We start from the raw sequence: 18,684 nt of genomic DNA, 5'->3' as shown, positions 1-18,684 counted from the left end.
GATAAATTACCAAGTATTCCACTGTCCACATCTTATCTAACACTTTATTCGGAAGTCAGCCACATCTAAATTTGAGAGTAATCAGCTTCTTTTGTTTCTGCAAATTTGCTTTTGCTAATATCCAGTAAAATAAAGAGAAATAAAGTGGTAAAATGTTAAACTAGCAAAAAATGTCAGTGATAAATTTGAACCTACGCAATCTGGACAGAAAGATAGTTTTAATGAAGAAACGCTTAATAAGGAGTGCTGAAACCTCTTATTAAAGTTGTCTGGGAAGTTCCAATCACAGTTTCTACCAGCTCGCTAGCATCAGCAGTCATCAGCATCTCCAGTTCACTATAGATATATAAGATGTGCAGGTTTAACTATATCAAATCCTGCTTCCTGAACATGAGGATTTTCATTGGTTTCAACTCATTTCCAACATAACATGAGGACACAGCATCAAATTTCAATTGCTCTTAGGAGCTGGAAGCAACTCCTCATGTTGTGCATTAGCAGATCTGCGTTAATGAGGATTACCTCGAACTGAAACTGTCCTTCAAATGATTTCATGTTCTCATTTCTGTCATTGGCCTTAACAAATTAGAAAAAAAAGCCTTCAATTTTCCCATCTTCTCACAGAACCAAGAAGCACCTGCAGATTCCACAGAGAAGAAATAATTGTAATTGCTGCTGTAATTGTACCTAAATCTAAAACCCTAGTCTCTTCAAACTCAAAACGTTTTTTTCCTCTCTTCCTCACATTTCATAACAAAAAAAAAAAAAAAAAAAAAAAGCCACTCAGAGCATCTGCCAATCTTTTAGCAGTAAAGTCTTCCATTAGCATAGTAAACAATGCATGATGCCCTCTTCTTACACCAAGCTGAAGCTGCAAAGCGCTTTTGATCACACTGGAGAAAAGAATCACGCTATGACCTTGGCGGTACGCTTGCTTCTACAGCTGCTGGCAACTGTTCTCCAACTCGCATTACTTCACCACAATACTATTCTAAGCAGGGAATAACGAAGAACACAGTAACACACAAGCAAAACATAACAAGGTTTTTACTGAAAGAACTAATGACATGCAACCTTAGCTGCTAATTTTAGAGCTGAAATTTAAGAAGTCCTTTATGCATTCTTTCTTGAATGAAACCTGTTATGCACACAACGATACAGCAATCATCTATGGGGATGTTGATTGTATTTTGAAAGAAAAATTTCATTTGCAGGAAGTCAATTTTCCCTGTTCCTCCTTTGTCAGGGCTGTATCACGTCTAACGCATGCTTTAGTATAATTTATGCAAACAGCACCATAGTTACAGGTGTACCCATAAAGGACGGAAGCGGCGCGTAGCTACCGGCAGGCGAGTCCGGCGGCGCAACTCACGCAGCACCCCTAAGCGCGTGCGCACTCCGCTCCTCCTCCCGCCGTCCCCTGGGGCGCGCGGCGGGCGCTGTATAGTGACGTCACGTTGCAATGGCGGCGCCCACTGCGAGCGCACGCGGCGGGTGGCGGCATTAACGGCAGCTGAGAGCGGGCCTTGGTCGCGTACCGACAGCGTGACTTTGGTGAGCGCTGGGCCAGGAGGCGGTGGGAGACACCTCGAGCCTCCTGCGGGTGTCGTGCGTTTACCTCAAGGGGGCTGGAGCGCCTGGAGGCGTGCGCGAGTTGGTACGGGTACGTACCGGTGGGTTTCCGGGCAGGGCTGCGTCTCTTCCCAAGGCCTCCCACCCCCGTGGCTGCCGGAGGGTTCATTTCCATGCAGGCGTAACGTGAAACGGGATTTCGGGGTGCTCCGTACTTGTGGTTTGTCACGTAGCTCTCGTGGGGTGCACGCTGCGGTTGTTCTTAATTTCGATGAGCTTCAGCAAGGGCAAGTGTCGTGTCCTGCACCAGGGGCGGAATAACCGCATGCATCAGTACAGGCTAGGGGCTGAGCTGCTCGAGCGTAGCTCCCCAGAGAAGGACCTGGGGGTCCTGGTGGACAGCAGGATGACCATGAGCCAGCAGTGTACCCTTGTGGCCAAGAAGGACAATGGCGTCTTGGGGGACGTTAAAGAAAGCACAGCCGGCAGCTCAAGGGAGGTTGTCAAATGTGGTGGAAGCCCTGTCCCCAGAGACATTCAAGGCCAGGCTAGATGGGGGCTCTGAGCAGCCTGATCTAGCTGTAGATGTTTCTGTTCCATTGCAGGGGAGTTGGACTAGATGACCTTTAAAGGCCTGTTCCAACTGTAAGGATTCTGTGATTCTATGATTTTATCCTCCCCCTCTCCTCTGGTGAGGCCACATCTGGAGCACTGTGCTCAGTTCTGGGCTCCCCGGCTCATAAAAGACAGAGATCTTTTAGAGAGAGTCCAGCAGGAGGCCACAAAGATGATGAGGGGCTTGGTGCTGAGAGACCTGTGGCCATTTAGCCTGGAGAAGACTGAGAGGGGATCTCCTCACTGTTTATAAATATCTAAACTGCAGGAGTCAAATGAATGTTGCCATATATTTCTGAATAAGTAAGTATTACAAGTACAGGATGAAAAGGGAGGTGTTCAGTACTGCCATGGTTTTGTGATTTTTGGTTATTGGTATTCCACATTATAACATCATGTAGTGAATGTACCTTGTTCTCAGAAGAGAAGGACTACTACATTCCCCAAGGTACTTTGCTCCTCTGTTACCATTTCTGGCCAGAGGGAAAAGATAAAAACTTGCAGATCACGAGACCTCGTCCCTTTTTCCGCCGTCTCTCGTCTTGGCAGCACCTCGCTCTCCAGCCGTCTTATCGTCGGTAGTAGAGTAAGGCCTACCTTGATTTTGGGACATTCTCTCTCTCTGTATTGGGTTTCTCAGCTTAAGTTGTAATTATAGTGTATTATAGTGTGTTGTTTTGCATTCCGATATCTTATTTAGTAAATTAGCTTGTTTCTCCTCAGATTGTTGCTGCTGTTCTTTGCTCTCAGGGCCATCTCCTTACCCTTTTCCTCTTTTCCCTGGGCGTGGGCTCCCTGTCCCATTCGTCACGGAACTGGGCCGAACCCCCATAAACCATTGACAAGTACTAACAGTGCCAAAACAAGAGCAAGTTGTAGGATTTTTTTTGTCATTATGTTCAAGGCTTTTCATAGTCATATTTGTTTTTTCTAAGAAAACAACTATGCTTTGTATTTCCTCTTCTTTTTGAGTATTCTCAATGTAATCCTCATTCTTTTGATCTGATGCCCCGTTTTGTTTTTATACCCTCCCAGTGTCTTTTTAGGTAAGAATGAAGTTCAGGAAAGGAGGGAGATTTACATCTTCTGCTAAACTGAGGCGAAAGGGTATTGAAGTATTGGGAAAATGGAAATCTGTGGAAATTGACCCCAATCTATTTGTTGATGAGCAGTTTAAAGATGTAGTGTGCTTGGAGGAGCTTACAGAGTACAAGCTAGTAAGTTCTGACAAAGTGGGGAAAGGAGGCAAGCAGAAGAGAAAATCTGAGGATCTTTCAGAAGAAGGGAGTGAGGAGGAGGAAGAAGCTGTCATCCCTCCCAAAAAGAAAAAGCAGCACAAAGATTTGAGAACCAGAGCAGATAAAAATGATGATACCAGTGCTACAGAAGTTGATGTTCCAGTTGATGAGGAGAAAAGATGTAAAGAAGTAATCAAAGGGGCAAATCATGAGGACCTTGGGCATATAGCTGAGAGCACTTCAAGCACAGAAAATGCTGCAAAGAAGAAGAAAGAGAAGGGAGTTAAAAATAAGACTTGTCAAGTTCAGGATGCTACTCCACCAATAACTACTTCTAAAAAAGTAAAAAATTGGACAACAGAAGTTTTGTCTGCCTCAACTGATCACAAAGCTGATGTGTCTGCGTGGAAGGACCTGTTTGTGCCTCAGCCAGTGTTGAAGGCCTTGAGTTCCCTGGGGTTCAGTGCTCCAACTCCTATTCAGGCATTAACTTTGCCTTCTGCCATCCGGGATAACATGGATATTCTTGGTGCTGCAGAAACAGGTATGAATCTGTTAACCTGGTACTATATGCAATGAGGTTTTTATTTCCCCTCTTCAAATGCAACTTGTGAACAATTTTTGTATGCAAGCTAAGGGCTTGTAGATTCTGCTTGTCCAATGAATTAGTAATTGTTCATTGTAAAGATAGAATATTATATGCTTGTCAGTTACAAAGTTTTAATATTATACTTTGTAGATTGTGCAAAGCTTTGAAACCTCAGTGAGTTTTTATGCTATTGACAGAAGTCTCTTTTTCTGTTATTTCTCAAATTACCTCTTTAAGAACTGCAAAGTGATACACTACACAGGGCAGCATTAAGTAAACAGAGTTTATGGATGTACCTGTGCCAAGGCAAAGCATAGAACCAGGCTTCTATGGATATGATTCAGTACTGGCTTGAAGCAGCAATTAGGAAAGACCATGTGCAGAGCCTTAGGCATTGTGAATATGGCCTGTGATATCACAGCATTATTGTAGCAAAACAGGCTTACCAGGTGCCTTGTCTTTGGACTAGGGCTGTAAGTTGTGACTAGCTTGTGTTTGAAGTATTACACAGTACCTCTACAGTTGGTGGAACAATCTAAGGTCCAGGTTTTGACCATCCGATGCCTTTTATCTTTGAGCATTGTTAGCTTTGTTTGCCATTTGTTATAGCTTCTGTTTTACCTAACAGTACTGTGAGGTCTCTGAGCTGCTAACTGTTTTTGCTGCTCTCACCTTAGTTTTCTCTTCTTTTACATTGCAACTTGTTTTCCCCATAAAAACTAGGAAGCACGAATACAAGATGCGTTGGTTTAAAGGTTTCTTTTATGTTCTTCTCATCTATTCTAGTTGCCTTATCTCACTGCTTGTCTTGTAAAGCCATTTATTGCTCTTAAGCATAGAGGTATAATTAATTTAATATGATATGCAGCCATTTGCATTTTTATTTTAATTAGAAGCCAAGTTGGTCTTACTAGGTTTTAATAAGATTAGAAAGCTCTGCAGGGAGCGTTTTTGAAAACGAAACTGAAAAATTAAATGGTGTTTTTGTGCTGTAAAAAGGTGCCTTTTTGGCAGTGCAGGAAAACAAATCTCTCTCATCTCTAGCTGCAGAATGGAAAGCACAGTTAGCAGTTGGTTGTGCTCTTACTGTCTTAATGTTGCATAACCCTGAGCTAGTTTGCTCATTTATTTTGCTCTTTTATGAGAGAAAGTCTGGTTCCCTCCAGAGAGCCCAAGGGGTCATCAGTGTTCCTGCAGAAACTTGAGAGAAGATTTGAGCAATTGTCAAAAGCATCGCTGGTGGGAGAAACTGAAACACTCATTTTCCACATCCTGCAGCTTCCCTCAGCATTGGGCCTGAGGGAAGACACTGACTGATGAAAGAACTATTCTTCGCTTTTTGGTAGCACCATAGGAGACAATAGCAAGATGTTGATATGGTGGTGGATCCCTCTGGGAATCAGATACAGAAAATGTCAAGGTTTCTTTCTTTTTGCAGTGAAGCTAGAGTTCTATTCATTATTTATGGTGAAGAACTAGTGAAGATTTTGAGTTAAGAAATCCAATTTTATCTCTAAAATCTTAGAACCTAAAGTCATAAAAATGGATGTGCATTAGCTTATGCTCTCACATCTGGGGGGCACCGAGGTAGACTGTTCTGGTTTTGCAGATCTGACTATGGTGTGTTATCTGTGTATTGTGAAGATAACATGTCCTGTGAGGTGATTATTTAATTTGTGAGTGAATCTGCAGAATGGTTCTGGTTATCGCTGCCATAATCTATTTGGGTGCAGCACTGACATTAGCACCACACTGATTGCTTTGCATTTGATTCAAGATCACTAATGTCAGGGTAGTGGTACTGATATTAGTGCTTTTCTCTAAATAAACAAAATATTGTGCTGCTGTCTCTGGCAGGCAACTGTCAGTTTGTAATATGGACAAATGCTGCCTAAGGAATTGAGATTTCCAGAGGACTGCTCTCCAGCAGTGGCATAGTGCCAGGAATAGCATAACAGTGTCTTGTGCTCTGCATGCTTCTTTTATGAAGAATGAACTGACATTTATGAGAAGCCTAGATGACGTTACTGTGTTATCATGATTCTCCTAACATCTCTGTTAGTGGTAGATAGTTCAGGAGGGAATGCATATCAGGGATGCGACTCACAGTTTCGTGCAGTGAACCCTGGAAATTATAGTTGGGATCACTTTTTTTTTTTTCCTCCTGACAATCTTCTCTCTTGACTGGCTTATCTATTTTAAGTCAGATTTGCATGTTTTGACTATAAAAATGTGAGCTGGTGATAGCTCAAGAAGTTATAGGCTGGAGTCTGTCAAAATACAGTCTCAGAAAGTGGTACATGCTACTGTGAATTAAAGATGGAAGCAAATCCTTCAAGTACTTTCTAGTTTGTCCTTGGCCTCATTTGTTAATCCTTTACTTGGAGGGCATAGATCAGAACTGTCAATTAGGGCATAGTATTTAAAGAACTGCATGCCTTTAAGGAGAAAAGGTCTTGGCTACAACTGCAGCTTTTTAAAATTACTTTCATAATAAATGAATCTGCCTGACCTGCTAGAGATAAGAAAAATACCTGTTCCATAGGAAATACCTTATTGCTGACCTGAAGGAGATGTATCAAGAGAAAAGGAGACAAGTTGCAATTGCTGCAAGTTCCTGGTTTTCTAGAGATCAAGAGTTTGTGTCTATTACAGTTGCACATTTTAAGAACAGGGTGTGTTTGGCTGTTACTTTTTTTCCATCTTTTCAAATAAACCTTCACATTTTGTCAGTCTGCATTACTTGTTTGTTTGTTTCTTAGGAAGCGGCAAAACGCTTGCATTTGCAATTCCTATGATTCACTCTGTGCTGGAATGGCAGAAATCAAACAGCTTAGTGAGCATAAATGACTGTGTTTCTAAAAAGCCCTATCAGCATCGTGATGAAACAAGATGGGAAAGTGATAATGAAACAGAAAAGCCAAACCATCAGCAGGCTGAAGATAGTGGAGATGAAGATGATGTATCCTTTGCAACAGGCTGTGTGAAGGTACAGGAAAATCCTGAATTTGATTCTAGTGACAAAGAACATACTGTTGGCCCCCATAAAAAGAGACCTCTTTTAGGACTGGTCCTTACTCCCACAAGAGAATTAGCTGTGCAAGTGAAACACCACATCGATGCAGTTGCAAAGTTTACAGGTACGTAGACCTCAAGGGTTGTGTTCTGGATGACACCAGGTTTGGGTCTTGGCACTGGTGTTGAGCCAGAATGTAATAATGTACTGTGATGCTATAATGTGATGGAAAGTACAGCAATAATAGCAGGGTGACACAATCATAGGCTGGAGCAAGTGAGAACAAGCACTAATAGAGCAGCTGTAGACACAGAAACAAAGGAAAAAAATCTGCTTACCTTTGGAAGGCCTCTAGTAGGTTGGGACCACTTACCTCCACTGCTAACCCTTAAATGAGGCCTGGAAAGGGGTGGATCCTGGCTCCACCCCTTCCTGTCACTCAGGTGCATTGCATGCACCTGAGCTCCCCTGGGTTGACCCTGCCTTCCCACCAGGTGCTCCATCACTGGTTCAAGCCATGACTTAGCATTTCTGCTACACATACTTTCTTCCACATCGTAAAACTGGGATGGTGTTTGAAGGGTTAAGGTTCCCAGTTGCTAGTATTTGAGACATGCATCAAGACTCTTCAAAGAGATGCATGTGGAAGTAAACAGTGTGGGATATTCTCCTTTAAAATATTTTTTTGTACAAATAGTTACTGACTTGTGCATTAGAAATAGAATCAGTACTAGATACCCAGCCACAGCCATATATGTGTACGTATATAATAATGATAATAAAGCCATACATTTTAAGGTTGATTGGTAGATTATCTGATTTACCTCCACCAGCAGTTAGGCACGTTGCTGGGCAACATGTCTGATGAAATCAAATTCATCCTGCTTCTTTCTCTTCCAAATCAAAGGTTAGCACATCTATTAAGTGAATGAGTGAGGGTGTGGAAGTACTGAAGATAGGGAGAACTGGGAATTAACTCCCCCATTCTCCAACAGCAGCAGTTGTTTATTGAAGAGGGTATGCAGTGCAGTGAACTGTTTAAGCACATCTTCCTTTGGTGTCTGTGCAACCTGCTGTGCTCATCAGTCTGCAGATGATTACAAGGCTAATTTTAACTCATAGCCTGAAATAATCAATTTATGTCAGTACAATTCTGATAAAGTGGTGCTATTTCTATATACAAATCTACTGCCCAAATGATTATATATTTGCTGTAGCCCGAGAGAAAACAGTTTTGATGTGTGCCTGCTTTGTCTATAATTAACTTTGAACAAATCCTCACCTAAAAGCATGGAGTTATACAACAAGAAGTAGGGAAGAGAGATGTGAGGTAGCACAGATACTGGAAGAACCTTGCGCAGTAACATTGAGTTCACCGCATGGGCCAGTATATCCTTTGAAGGAGCAGGGGGAAATAAGCCACGTGTGTGGTATGCTCTTCCAGAGCTGAACTCCTTCTGCACCTGAGTGTATAAACAGAAGGGGGAACGATTGTTCACAAAGGTGAGAAGCTTAATGCTAATTGTGATATAGACTTTTGTGAGTGGATATATGTAAAGATACTGATAAATTAGAAAAAGACTATTATCTTTATCTCCTAGGAATTAAGACTGCTATTCTGGTTGGAGGCATGGCAGCACAGAAGCAAGAACGTGTACTGAATCGAAAGCCAGAAATTGTAATAGCAACCCCAGGCCGTCTGTGGGAGCTAATTAAAGAAAGACACCCACATCTCTCAAATCTTCGTCAGCTCAGGTAAAGTTGCCTTTTAAACTAATTGCTAAATGCCGAACTGGATGTCACTGCATAGTGTGATTAACTGATGAAGCAATTTAAGCTATGTAAGATAACTTATTTCTTTGCTAGAGTATTTTATTGCAGTGCACAGTGGTTATGTTAAGAGAGGGAAATGTTAGTTTAAAAAGTTTTTTGTTATTGACTTTTTGATGTAACAGGTTTCTAAAAGAAATGTGAAAGCTCCAGAAGCTATGCTAGCACATCTAGTGTTCCTTTGGGTCTTACTTGCAGAATTTTCCCTATGTGTTTAGCAGGAAAGATTCTTTTGAAGTACATCAGATTCGTATTTATCTACACAACTCTATATATACTGTGTTTTCTGTTTGATAGGTGCCTTGTGATTGATGAGGCAGACCGAATGGTTGAAAGAGGTCATTTCTTGGAGCTGTCTCAGTTGCTAGAAGTCTTAAATGATTCGCAATATAATCCTAAACGACAAACTTTTGTTTTTTCCGCCACTCTGACATTAGTCCATCAGACTCCCACAAGAATTTTACAGAAGAAGAATGCTAAAAAGATAGACAAGAAGACCAAACTAGAAATGTTAATGGAAAAAGTAGGAATAAAGGGCAAACCCAAAGTGATAGACTTAACAAGGAAAGAGGCTACTGTTGAGACTCTAATGGAGACCAGAATCCATTGTGATACAAATGAGAAGGACTATTATCTTTATTACTTTCTTCTCCAGTATCCAGGAAGAACTATGGTCTTTGCAAACAGCATAGACTGTATAAAACGCCTCAGTTCTCTCCTCACGATCTTAAATTGTGATCCTCTTCCTTTGCATGCCAACATGCACCAGAAGCAAAGGCTAAAAAACTTAGAACGGTTTGCTGAGCGAGAGAGGTAAGTTGTTTCTACATTCTACTAGAAAAGAAATGGAAAGGATGCAAAGGGCAAGGGGGAGTAGACAGAAATAGCTCTGTTAGAAGAGGAGTGGATTTGGGGAGTCAGCTGGAGGTGCAAGGTTGGGCTGGAGACCTCCTAAGATCCCTTGGAGTCTGAATTACTCTGCAGTCTGTCAGGTCATTATTGCTGAAGGATCTGTTACTTACCCCATTCTCAGTCATATGCTTTTATAACCAAACATAGAGCAATGTGATGAAAGGGGGCAGTCAGATTTACTCTGGTTTGCCTGTCTTGGCACTTTAAGAATCTTTGTTTCCTTCTGGCTTTGGAATGGCCTTTGGGAGGCAAGTTGGTGATCTCAGCGCTTCAGTAAACCAGCTGTCTGATTATGTTGGAATTTGTACCTTGGTAGCAGACTTTGGCAGGAGAAACAGAGATTGTACTGTCATGACAGATCTGCAGTATCCCTTTACAAAATGGAATATCGATAGCCTTGGCAGAGGCAGACCAAGCATGTTCAGAGTATGCTGATTTTCACAGCAAGGGGAAATCTGTGAAACGATCTGTAACAGCTGCCTGCAGAATGTACGCCATAGAATTTTCTATTTATTTCTGCTTTGAACCTTGCAGCCATAGGGTATGCAGTCAGATGCCATAAAATCTTAACAAATTCCTGCTGTCTACAGCTAACGCTTTTCAGCTGCTGGGAGATGTATTTATTGTTTTTAAACAGGTTGTTTCATACCCTAGGCAGACTTCTGTCTCTGCAACAGACTCTGTATAAAGGAATGACTTTAAGAGAAGCCCTTCATTCCTAAGGGTGAGGGAAAATACTAATTATCAGAACAGAATTAGCCACCTTAAATTTCTACTTTTAATTTACTTAGAGATCTTATTTGAGTGCAGCTTGGTACTTCAGCCCCCAAAAGCGTTAATTAAATCTTTAATGTTAATAATAATGTGATTTCTTCAACTAGTGGAACATGTAATAGTCTTTCTGTCCTGCCAAAGGACCAACTGTATCATTAATAGTGCGGTCATATTAAACTAATTATACTTTTAAACTCAGCCTGGGCAGAGCACTGAAAAATGTACCGAAGGGGAGCTTTTACCCCCCAGCAAGTGGTTGGATTTGTTTGTTGAATAGTGATTTGTGCTAGCTGCTGTGAACTGGGAGACAATAAAAGCATAGGAAAACAGGATCCAGCAAAGTAGGGATTTCATTATTGGAAACAGAATGGACCTGTTGAAAGTAACATTTGCATTATTTTTGCTATTTCAGGACTGCCTGTGAGGTAATATCGGATATCATTTTCTGTAGTGACAAATGAGTAGTGTATTCCCAGCAGACAATAGAGTACAAATTTGTTTCTTAAATTGCTGTGGTAAAATTCTGGGTCATGTATTTTATGTTTGTTAGCAGATGGTTTACTCTTCAGTTTTATGTTCATTAAATGTTATCACTTCCTCAGCTGTGTCCTCCTGACAACAGATGTTGCAGCTCGCGGTCTTGATATTCCCAATGTGCAGCATGTCATCCACTACCAGGTTAAATATCTTTGATGTTTTTGCTTTTACTATTTTGGTTTTGAAGTGAGCTTTTTTGATAGCAGCCCAAAAACTATAAAGCTGTGATTCTTAGTCCTGTGTTAAGAGTATAGGAATTTCATCATTTAATTTAACTGCCCTGTAATACTTTGTACTGCTGGTACAGTGACTGTCAGTGATACGTAGTACTTTATGAATGTGTGATCATGTATAAGAAATGACATAACATACAAGATTCTCCTTACTTTTTGCTCAGCTTCAAGATTAGAAGGTGTCACATGGCTCAGCCCTGTAATTCTTTGAGAGTCAGTTTTTTCCTGCTTTGCAAATGAAATGGCAGGGTGTTAGAAGGCTCATAAGAGATTATGCAAAGAAGAATACTCGACCAGGGAACAGAAATTGTCTCCAAACATAATCTTTCATGCTTCAAATGTGTTACATGCAATGTGCCAGGGGTATATTAAAAGCAATTTATCATAAGACCTGATGCAATCTGACAACCTCTCGGTCAAAGTATGACAAACTGCTGCTTGCCTCCCGTGACCAGCTTCATGATTGATTTGTCTGAATTTTTGCAGGTCCCTCGTACTTCTGAGTTATACGTACACAGAAGTGGTAGAACAGCTCGAGCTGCCAATGAAGGCCTTTGCCTGTTGTTGATTGGCCCTGATGACTTGATCAATTTTAGGAAAATTTACAAAACCTTGGAGAAGAGTGAAGAGTTGCCACTTTTCCCAGTTGAAACAAAGTATATGATTGCTATCAAGGTAAAGAAAAAAATCTCTTTGCATCGTAAGTAGCTGCTTGCTTACTTGCATTACTGCATTGCCAATCACATACTTCTCAAGTTTCAGATGACATTTACACTTCAGGACCTGGATTTGAAAATGAAGTTAATCACACTTGTCTTTTTTAACCAGTATTTGTGGTTTTTCCTCAATAACTGGCCCAAGAAAGGTGTTCAGATGTAAATATCACTTACATTTTTTCTTACTTGTTACATAGAGCTGCTTATTACTAGATTTCCAAAAATGGCACAGGGGAATGAGTATATTTTTTTTGCTGAAAAGCCAGGATGGCTCTGTTAAGTTGTTTACAGACTTTGTACTGGGAACAGACTAGAGCAGGACCTTCAGTGGTCTTTGTCAGTCTCTTCTTAGCTGAAGTATTGAGTTGTCAGCTTTTCTTAAACCTTTCCTATGCTGTGAGGTCTCAGTTGCCACTGAAACTTGTTAGAAAAAGGTATCTTCACCTTTTTTCTTTTCTTTTTTTTTTTTTTTTAGCCTATTGCCTGTTTTAAGGAACACTTAGTCTGTCACTCACAAGATGTTTTGTAAATCCTCACAATTGTACAATAGATCTTAGAAATGTTTCTGGTTACTAAAAAAAAATCTGTTTTTAGAGTGCTCCTTCAGAGGCCCCTTTAGTATTTCTTCATGAGCAGTTATTTGCTGTTATCATGCTCTGTCAATTAGTGGGTGAGTAAGCGTTGTTCCCACATCCTTAATTTTCCTGTCACCATCTCTCTCTTCCTTCCATCCACAATAGTGCTCTTTTTCCCCAAATAAGATGTCCTTCTAATTGTATCTAGATTTTCTTTCCATAACAAGTTAGCTATTTAAGACAGCTTGGCCCAGCTGGCAAGCTGCAGATTGGTTTAGATTCAGTGGACGTCTTCCTTCCACTTGTGAAGGACAGGGCATTATCATAGAATCATAGAATGGCTTGGGTTGAAAAGGACCTCAAAGATCATCGAGTCTCAACCCCCCTGCCAAGTGCAGGGTCGCCAACCACTAGACCAGGCTGCCCAGAGCCACGTCCAGTCTGGCCTTGAATGCCTCCAGGGACGGGGCATCCACAACCTCCCTGGGCAACCTGTTCCAGTGCGTCACCACCCTCTGTGTGAAAAACTTCCTCCTAATATCTAACCTAAATCTCCCCTGTCTCAGCTTAAAACCATTCCCCCTTGTCCTATCGCTATCTACCCTCACAAACAATCGATCCCCCTCCTGTTTATACGCTCCCTTCAAGTATTGGAAGGCCACAATGAGGTCTCCCCGGAGCCTTCTCTTCTCCAAACTAAACAAGCCCAGTTCCCTCAACCTTTCTTCATAGGAGAGGTGCTCCAGCCCTCTGATCATCTTGGTCGCCCTCCTCTGCACTCGTTCCAAGAGCTCCACATCCTTCTTGTGCTGGGGGCCCCAGGCCTGGACACAGTACTCCAGATGGGGCCTCACAAGAGCCGAGTAGAGGGGGACCACCACCTCCCTCTCCCTGCTGACCACTCCTCTTTTAATGCAGCAACTTCATCTTTTAATGCAGCCCAGAACATAGTTGGCCTTCCAGGCTGCCAGCGCACACTGCTGGCTCATGTCCAGCTTCTCGTCCACCAGGACCCCCAAGTCCCTCTCCGCAGGGCTGCTTTCAAGTACTTCTTCCCCCAGGTTGTATAAATACCTGGGATTGCCCTGGCCCAAGTGCAGCACCCTGCACTTGGCCTTGTTGAACCTCATTAGGTTCTCATGGGCCCACTTGTCCAGCCTGTCCAGGTCCCTCTGGATGGCTTCCCTTCCTTCCAGTGTATCGACTGCACCGCTCTGCTTGGTGTCATCTGCAAACTTGCTGAGGGTGCACTCGATTCCATCGTCTATGTCATTGATAAAGACATTGAAGAGCACCGGTCCCAGGACTGAGCCTTGGGGGACACCACTCGTGACCGGCCTCCACCCTGACATAGAACCATTTATCACAACCCTTTGGCTGCGAGCAGCCAACCAGTTCTTAACCCACCAAACAGTCCATCCTTCAAATCCATACCTCTCCAATTTGGAGAGAAGGATGTGATGAGGGACCCTGTAAAAGGCTTTTGTCCTGTTTTGTCCTTCAAAACAAAATCAGGTGCATTTTTGAAAACATGGGTATGGCCTGCAGGAACTTCAGACTGGTAGGAATCTAAGGGCTCTCCCCCATTGCTGAAGCTGGTAACTTTAAGATTGAGCTGTGCTGTGAAAACGTGCAGCTTGGAAGCGGTTGGTGTCTGAATCATGATTTGTTCCTGATGTCTCTGAAGTGTTTGTAGTGATGAAAGAATGAGGAGTTAACATTCAGATGTGTTTAGTAGTTGAGATGTTTTAAGAGTCCAGTTCCATCATGGACATATGTAGAAGCTATCTTCTTCAGTTGCAGATATCTGGTATCACTTCGGCAAATGACGACACATCTGCTTTACATAGGGTGTCCACTGGAACAGCAGTAAGGAACTGCAAGACTGACACCTCAGATGCATTGTAATGCACACTCTCAAACACTGATTCTGCTGAAGTGCCCCATGTTTAAACTTGATCAGAATATCTGAAATACACTGTTGTTGCAGGAGCGGGTGAATTTGGCACGGCAGATCGAGAAGGCAGAATTTTTCAACAGTCGAGCAAAGCAACATGACTCTTGGCTCCAGCAGGCTGCAGAGGCTCTGGAAGTTGATCTTGATGATGACCTTTTTATGGGCAAGTACAAGACCTTGTGATGGGTATAATCAGTTGCACCTGTAGCACTAGTGTGCAGGAGTGCCACTGGGGCACAGAAGCTGTTCAACCTTGCAGGGCAGAAGGAGAAGCAAAACAGTGTCACTACTTAGCATGCAGTATTGCTGGTGTTTCCAGAATGACTGTATAGTAGGTAGTGCTGCAATCAGTGAGGGAGAGAGGTATGACAATTGTGGGAAGCTACAGCCAAGCCTAGACAGCTTAGGAAAATAACTGTTTAACTTCTAGTAACCGTCTTAGGATAATCTAACAATGTGGTGTGTCCTGTTAGAGTCCTTTCCTTCTGTGTCAAAGAAAAAGCTATAAAACTACTCCTGCTTATTGCTCCCTCCACCTGGCAGCAGGACAGGAGCCTGGCAGTGCAACAGCTCTATCCAAACTGTTTAGGAGTACTCGCATAATTAGCACTCTGTTTTGACACAATCTGAGTAGTCAGTACTTTCAGATGAGTTTCAAAACAGCACATCTAATCCAAGTTACTTGTGGCTCTTGAGTGAAGCACTTCATAATTGCCACCCAGAATCTTGCCAGTTATTCAGTCCCTAATTCTTGCATAACTTGTTGGAGACAAATTCAGGTCTCAGTCATGCCTCCCGTAAATAACATTTCTCTTGGGGTGTTACAAAGGATTTAGTAACATCCCTTCAATTTACGGTACAGATAACCTTGATGTTGTTTGTTCTCTCCAGTTCAGGCTGCTGATCCTGTTAACTACTTCAGGTCTTTTTTGTACCCTTGCTTTTATGCTGTTAAGTACAGAGGAAGAGCTAGAAGCCTCCTTTCCTTTTGTTCCTGCAAGTCTGCTCTGGGTTGAGAGCCAAGTGAACACTTTAACAGAATAATAACCTGGAAACCTCAGTAGTGAGGTTTTTTCTTGATCTTGGTTTTTTTTTTTGGCGAACAACATACATGATCTAGAAATGTCATACATGACTGGAAGACTGCATTGGAGCTCAGTGGTCTTCTTAGTAAGATTAGATTAGTATCTGCCCTTACCACTGCAAGAGGCTGATGAAACAGGCCAGTGTAAGTTCTTCTCTTGTTCTAACGCTCTGTCTTTTATTTTCTTCCCAAAGGAAAAAAAACTAGTGAGCAAGAAGAAAGCCAGAAGCAAAAGATGCTGAAAGGAATGAAAAAACAACTGAAACACATGCTGTCCCAACCACTGTTTAAAGTCCTTATGAAAACAAAGTACCCAACACAGTCGGGAAAACTACTCCTGCCTCAGATTTCAGCTGGCAATTCAGAATCTGCTCTGAGTATCATATCAAAAAAACAAGCCAAAAAGAAGAAATCAGTAAAATCAAATTAGATAACTGAGCAAGTTCACTTGATGCAGTGGAATCAAGAACTATCCTGACAAGATACTCTGCTAGAAAACACATAGTATCAGGATGGCGCCTTTGTCTTGGTAGTGCAGGCACACAGCAAAACGTTTATCTAAAAGGCACTGTTAGCATGGAGTTAGTTACTCTTGAATCTTGTCTTGGATCTTATTTTCTTACTCTCTGTATTAATTGAATTTAATTAGTTTTGGAATAGTTCTGTTCATTGCTTCTCTTTATAAGACACATCAAAGTTACTGGGTAGAACTCACTGGGCAAACTTGATTTGAATTTTTATTTTCTTTTAAAAGAGAGAGAGACAGGCTCTGTACAGGTGACAGGACAATCTGAGCTGATGATAGTGCAGATTTGGCTTGTACTGCAGTTCAGTGAAAAAGGCAGCAAATAGGTAGTGTTAACCAACAGGCCTGTAGTTCCAGTAATGAGAATCTTTCCCAGTTTTCTTTCTCCACTGATCTGATTTCTCAATTCTGTTACTTACTAATTACCTTAGTCTTTTGTTAATGTTTCAGAACATAGGGGAAAAAAGTCAGGGTGGCAGTGGTCCAGGACTGATCTTGGGAGATTTGCAATCCATGCAGACTTCTCAGGAATGATTATTGCTATGAAACATTAATTAGTATCTGGAGTTGAGTCTGTTTTTGAAAGCATATTTGAATCATAACCTTTCTTTTAATGGAAACGATGTGAAATATCACTTTTGAAGAGTGCTTCCTGATAATTGTACTTGTAAATCACTTTAACCTGATCAGGGCAAATAATTTTTAAGAATATTTTTTAAGCTATGTCAGAAAAATGTATTTTGAATTTTTGTTAAACTGTATCTGCTATAAAACCGAAATCTTCTTTCAATTACTTGAGATTTCTAAGTTTTTCTTAGCTCATGCCTTTCACACTTAGCAGACAAGGCGGGAGAATTCAGGGGGAAATCACCTAAAAGGTAAGACACAGCAGTGACATCTGTACTGGTGGGAGCACAGAGAATCTCCACCTGCCAGCTCTATATTGAGCAAAGTGTTTGTGTCTCAAGCACGAAACCAACATCAGTGCCCTGCTAGGAAGCACACTACTTGACTCTGCTAATCAAAGAGAGAAATTTGTCTGTGGAGTTGTGCCCCTCCCACCACTTGCTGATTCTGGAATAACAAGCTCTTTGCTCCTTTATGAATTGTTGAAAACTCCCCTGCTCCTCCATCTCTGGAAGGACTTTTCTCTCACTTGCTTCCTTGCATTATGGAAAGAAGAGCAGTGACAATTTTATGATGAGCTCTGTATGCTTATCAATTCTATATGAAGCTTTTCTTGCAACACACCGTTCATCTGAGGTCCTTTGGGGTAGAAGAGGGAGGTTTTGGTGGAGAATGAAAGAAATAGTAAGGTTCTTTATTCTCACCCACATGAAAAGATGAAACAGCTTTGGAGTCACTGTGACATCTGAAGAACTACACAGTTAAAAGAATGTTCCTTGCATAGAAAGCTGGAAAAAGGAACTGAGCAAAGCCAGGCATGCCTTGTCTCTCCCCCACCCCCTCCTTGTACCACTAAAATCACATGCTCATGCTATGGAAAGAAAACTTCACTGGCTTTTGCATCCATGAAAGCCTAAAGACCAGGTAGGCCTTTTCTGTATCTTGTGATATATTTTTGCTTATGATTCATTAGACAAAGTTAAGTCAAGATCCTGACACCAGAGCTCTGCATCCCCTTCCTTGTCTGGAAATTTGCATGAGATAAGACACTTTTGGCAATCTGTAATTCCACAATAGCAACAAGAACTGAACTGGAGGATAGGGATTATTTCCTTTCAATCATTGCTGTGAAGCTTTTGGCTGCTTCTGTTTCCTTGTGCTTAACAGCCTAGTTATCACACTCCCACCCCTCCGTCTGGCCCTCAGCCCACTGTCTTGCTCAGTCTTCCTAAGATGGAGCATGACACTTCTGCACTACTTCTCACCTTCTTCATGCTTGCCTATGCCATGCTCTGCTGTTGGTTCCCTCCCACACTCTCCTGATCATTCAGCATGAGTTCTCTGTTCTTAATCAACTGATGCTGCGCCTCCACAGGAGCCCAAGCCATGCCTGGACCCTGAAGATATCTGTCCTAAAAAGAATAGTTATATAGTACCCAGCAAGCTCTCTTTTGATTGCCCACTTTCCCTTGTCAGTCTCTTACCAGGATACCCTGAATCTTCTACCTACAGGAAGAACCTTATGCACATCTTAGCTAATTTAAACATACTGTTAAATAGTAACTGGAAGATGCTACTGCTTAACTGCCCTCCTCCAGTGTGGAGTAGGTTGCTGCAGGAGGAGAGGAGGGCAGAGAAATAGTTTTCTCCAGCTCTGATTATTTGCTGGTGTTTTACTGGTGCAAATTAGACTTGAATAATTTTACATCAAGTGCGTATGAGGAATTTAATTTCAGTACTTAATAAAATCTGTAGTAATGAGTTACTTCTGTAATGCTCTACTGGCACAACAGTTATGCTAAGGCCTCAAACAAGTAATGTTATGTTTTGTGGCAGCATATGTCTACTAAAATACCCATTAATTAATAGATATTAGGTCTGTT

The 18,684-nt window shown here is 41.8% G+C and overlaps 1 protein-coding gene across 2 annotated transcripts; it reads left to right on the top strand.

Moving 5' to 3' along the window:
- DDX24 (DEAD-box helicase 24) lies at positions 1,417-16,967 on the top strand. 2 transcript variants are annotated; one of them, XM_021401529.1, is made up of 9 exons: positions 1,417-1,663; positions 3,223-3,969; positions 6,777-7,154; positions 8,632-8,785; positions 9,158-9,673; positions 11,149-11,224; positions 11,803-11,991; positions 14,598-14,727; positions 15,843-16,967. In XM_021401529.1, exons 2-9 carry the CDS (start codon positions 3,240-3,242, stop codon positions 16,076-16,078), a joined length of 2,409 nt encoding a protein of 802 aa, XP_021257204.1. In that variant the 5' UTR covers positions 1,417-1,663; positions 3,223-3,239; the 3' UTR covers positions 16,079-16,967. The 2 variants fall into 2 exon arrangements, with proteins under 2 accessions (XP_021257204.1, XP_021257205.1); XM_021401530.1 differs by having other exon boundaries at positions 1,434-1,554.

The sequence above is a fragment of the Numida meleagris genome, chromosome 6 (genome assembly GCF_002078875.1).
Source record: "Numida meleagris isolate 19003 breed g44 Domestic line chromosome 6, NumMel1.0, whole genome shotgun sequence".
NCBI classification, from domain to species: Eukaryota; Metazoa; Chordata; class Aves; order Galliformes; family Numididae; genus Numida; species Numida meleagris.
Note: the sequence above shows the minus strand (reverse complement) of the source record. Positions and strands in the feature narration are given on the sequence as shown.

Bases quoted from the DNA above. Each gene is read 5' to 3' on its own strand.
- DDX24 (XM_021401529.1), top strand. From the start codon at position 3,240: ATGAAGTTCAGGAAAGGAGGGAGATTTACATCTTCTGCTAAACTGAGG. The intron at 9,674-11,148 runs GTAAGTTGTTTC...TCACTTCCTCAG, and splicing joins CGGTTTGCTGAGCGAGAGAG to CTGTGTCCTCCTGACAACAG. The intron at 11,992-14,597 runs GTAAAGAAAAAA...CTGTTGTTGCAG, and splicing joins AGTATATGATTGCTATCAAG to GAGCGGGTGAATTTGGCACG.